Below are 3,900 nucleotides of genomic sequence, written 5' to 3'. Positions count from 1 at the left end.
GTTTGATCCTATGAGCTCCGTGGTGCATTTGGAGCTGAGCCCTGGAACCTCAGGGCCTGAGAGGAGATTACACAAACCTTTCCAGGAGTCCAAGTCTGAGGAAACACCCAAAGCGTCTCAAGATATGAATGGGTCCCACTGAGGTCCATCCCCAGCACAGGCTCCACATGGACTCCTTGGAGGAGAGAACTGGAGGCCAGCATGGCACAAAATCTCTCAGAGATTCAGACTGAGGAAAGGAAAATACAAAGTACCTTAAACAACTTGAGTATCTCAAAGCATTTATGAGCCTCACTGAGTCTCAATACAGAGCTCTCAAGGTACACATTAAAAGAGATAATTGGAGGCTGTGACTGCACAATCTTTCTCATAAAGTCCGTATCAAAAGGGAAACATCAAGTAGCTTAGAAAGCTGAAGTACCAAGAACTATTAATGAACCCCACTGAATGTTGTTATTAACAAAGCCTCTCCAGGGACTAATTACAGCAGATAATTGGAGGCCATGAGTGCACAAAGTTCTCAGAGACTCCAAGGCAAAAGCCAAACCCAAAGTCCTTTGAAAACCCTGCAGTCCCTGGGAGCATTGAGGAGCCCCCAGGGCCATTGCTGAGCAAGGCTCCCCAGGGACTCCTTCCAGCAGATCCTTGAGGCCACTGGGATGTGGGCTAGCGGGGGATGCTGAGGGCAGGACAAGGGGCTGACAGTGCCCAGCCTGGCTGGGGCTGTGCCAGGAGGCCCCAGGGCCTCAGGACAAGGTGTCTCCTCCCAGCCCTGGGTGGCACAGACCCTGTTGCTGTGCCCCAGGCCACCAAGACTTGGCTTCTCTTTGTCCCCACCTGTCATCACTGCCTCCAGTTCTCTGCTCTGCCTGGGGCCTGGGGACACTTTCTCAGTCGCCGCCAGCCCGGGCCCAGCCAGGATCCGCCGGGCCCCAGGAGCAGCCCCGGGCCAGGCCGGCTCGGCCAAGATTCTGCCACCCTTGGGCTTCAGCCGCAAGCCCCGGGCAGGGGGAGGAGAAGCCATCGGCCCCGGCCGTGCTGCTGCTGTGCTCTGGCCTGGCTGCTGAGATCCTGGCCCTGCCCCAGCGCGGCCCATCCTGACACAGCCCCAGTGCAGCCGCTGCAGAAACCTCCACGGTAAAACAGCTCCGGCCGCAAGGACCCAGCCTGGCCAGGCTCATGGAACCATCTGCAGGCCCCAGCTGAGATAGTAACTCTTTCAATGCTTCCATCCTCCCTCCAGTGAGAGAAAAGGACAAAGTGCAGGCACACAGAGGAGCAACATGAAGACACTGAGGTCAGTGAAGGGGAAGTTGAGTCCCAGATGGAAGGACTGAGGAGATGCCTTGATCTTGGGGCTGAAATTGTCTTGTAAAGCTATGGAGAAGGATGTAATTGATACATCAGACTCTCTTTTTCTCTATAATGCACGGAAAAGTATGGGGCAATGACTTGTTCAGCAAAGGCCTCCATGCTTAAGAAAGCAAATATTGAAGTAGCTGTGATCGCAAAAAAATTTGTTCAGAGAAAGAGAGAAGAATATTGAGACCCTGTGCCTCAGGGAGAGTGGAAGTAGATCTCTGTTCCCAGAGATGAAGATGATTTCAGAAATAGATGAAGAGAACCTTTACTCTTAAACAGCTCATCTTGAAATGAATACCCCATAAGTTGACATGGCCCATAAACACAACTGCAGGAAAAGCTGTAAAAAAATGGGAGGGTGCCCCACAGGAGGGATTTCACGATTGCAGATTTTCCAGGCAGCTGCTATTTGTGGGAATTGAGAGCGACGAGAGAACTGTCTTACAGAGAAGTCTCCATAGCACGAAAGACAGACTCCTCTCCCTAAGTGAACTGAAGAAAGACTATTCTAGAGGTGGTAAACTGAAAATTTTAGGCTTTGTCTCCACATTTTAAGTAAGAAAGAAAAGGTTGTAGGGAGAGGAAAAGTGTTCCGAACATTTTGTTCTGATTCTTATTACTCTTTCTTTTAGTTACTGATTATAAATTTTATACCCTTTTAAAGTTTTGAGCCCACCTTGCCTTTCTCCCAATCTGAGCTCACAGCAGGAAATAAGTAAGAGTATTCTAGTGAGCGCAATGGTAATTAGCCAATACTGAACCCACCAAAATAATTGAGACATTTGCCAAGAAATTACAAATTCGTGAGCCAAAACCACTACAGAAACCTTCCTGATGAACTGCAAGAGAGCAGAACAGTCCCTGGGAGCATTGAGGAGCCCCCAGGGCCATTGCTGAGCAAGGCTCCCCAGGGACTCCTTCCAGCAGATCCTTGAGGCCACTGGGATGTGGGCTAGGGGGGGATGCTGAGGGCAGGACAAGGGGCTGACAGTGCCCAGCCTGGCTGGGGCTGTGCCAGGAGGCCCCAGGGCCTCAGGACAAGGTGTCGAGTCCAAGTCTGAGGAAACACCCAAAGCGTCTCAAGATATGAATGGGTCCCACTGAGGTCCATCCCCAGCACAGGCTCCACATGGACTCCTTGGAGGAGAGAACTGGAGGCCAGCATGGCACAAAATCTCTCAGAGATTCAGACTGAGGAAAGGAAAATACAAAGTACCTTAAACAACTTGAGTATCTCAAAGCATTTGGACAGCAGAGCTTGTGCCCCCATGGCAGCAGCTGCCTCGGCCAGTGCCTTTCTCTATTCACTGCTGCACACAGCCAATACATTTTCCCTGCCCCTGTGCCATGGCAATGCCCTGGGCCAGTTCTTCTGTGAAGTGCCACAGATCCTCAAGCTCTCCTGTTCTAAATCTTATTTCAAGGAACTTAGGCTTATTGCAATCAGAGCCTGTCTCGTATTTGGGTGGTTTTTGTTCATTGTTTTCTCCTATGTGCAGATCTTCAGGGCTGTGCTGAGGATCCCCTCTGGGCAGGGACGGCACAAAGCCTTTTCCACCTGCCTCCCTCACCTGGCAGTGGTTTCCCTGTTCCTCAACACTGTCGTTTTTGCTCACTTAAAGGCCCTCTCCATCTCCTCCCCGTCCCTGGATCTGTCAGTGTCAGTTCTGTACTCGGTGGTGCCTCCAGCCCTGAACCCCCTCATCTACAGCCTGAGGAACTGGGAGCTCAAGGCTGCAGTGTGGAGACTGATGACTGGATGCTTTCAGGAACATTAAACTGCTGGCCAATTTCTGCAAATCTCTTGCAATACAAGTCATCTTTGTTACTTTTCGTTGGTTTCATTGAGGAGATTACTTTTCCTTGTTTTATGTTTTTACTATTATCCAGAAAGAAACGTAATTTTTTTCTGTCATTTCTCATTTTGTTTCTCTCCACCTGTCCTGTGGCCACAGACTGTGTCATTGAGGGGCTGTGCAATCAGTGGCTTTAAAGGAACTAAAGGATCTCCCAGCAGAGTTTCCTTCAGATATGCCCTTTTGTTGCCTTCTCTGGTGCTGCAGCAGCAATGCCTGTGTGCAAAGCTGGGGCAGATCAGTGCTGGCCCAGCAGCTGTGCCCAGCAGCAGCAGCAGCACTTGGTGTTCCAGTGCTGCTGCCGTGGCCCTGCCCCGCTGCCCTGGTGGCCCTGGTGTTGCTGCAGGGCCTGAGGGCTCTCGGGGCCGGGCACTCAGTCCTGGGGGTGGCAGTGCTGGGGCTGCAGCAGGGACAGGCCATGGGCACTGCTGGGGCAGCCCTGACCCCTCAGGCCAGGCCCTGGGGGCTCCAGGCTCCTTGCCCAGGCTCTCTCAAGAACACGACCAGGCCAATGCTCAGCACAGAAAACCCCCAGGGTGAGCAGCCCCAGGCTGGCCATGGGCAGGCTGGGGTCAAACAGCATGGCTGGGGCTCTGCAAGGGCCCTGGGGCACACGGGAAGGAGCAGCAGAACAGGGGCTGATCCATCCCCAATGTGCTGGACAGCCCAGGGCAGCGTCCCA

General features: G+C 52.5%; 1 protein-coding gene across 1 annotated transcript; it reads left to right on the top strand.

Moving 5' to 3' along the window:
- The first annotated feature begins 2,525 nt into the window (after positions 1-2,525).
- On the top strand, positions 2,526-3,140 carry LOC121339960 (olfactory receptor 14J1-like). The gene has a single exon (XM_041412240.1). The coding sequence runs from the start codon at positions 2,526-2,528 to the stop codon at positions 3,138-3,140; it is 615 nt and encodes a 204-aa protein (XP_041268174.1).
- The last annotated feature ends 760 nt before the right edge of the window (positions 3,141-3,900 follow it).

This window comes from Onychostruthus taczanowskii, unplaced genomic scaffold, assembly GCF_017590055.1.
Source record: "Onychostruthus taczanowskii isolate IOZ18803 unplaced genomic scaffold, ASM1759005v1 scaffold383, whole genome shotgun sequence".
Classification (NCBI taxonomy): domain Eukaryota; kingdom Metazoa; phylum Chordata; class Aves; order Passeriformes; family Passeridae; genus Onychostruthus; species Onychostruthus taczanowskii.
The sequence above is the reverse complement of the archived record's forward strand: the minus strand, read 5'-3'. Positions and strand labels throughout refer to the sequence as shown.

Bases quoted from the DNA above. Each gene is read 5' to 3' on its own strand.
- LOC121339960 (XM_041412240.1), top strand. From the start codon at position 2,526: ATGGCACAAAATCTCTCAGAGATTCAGACTGAGGAAAGGAAAATACAA.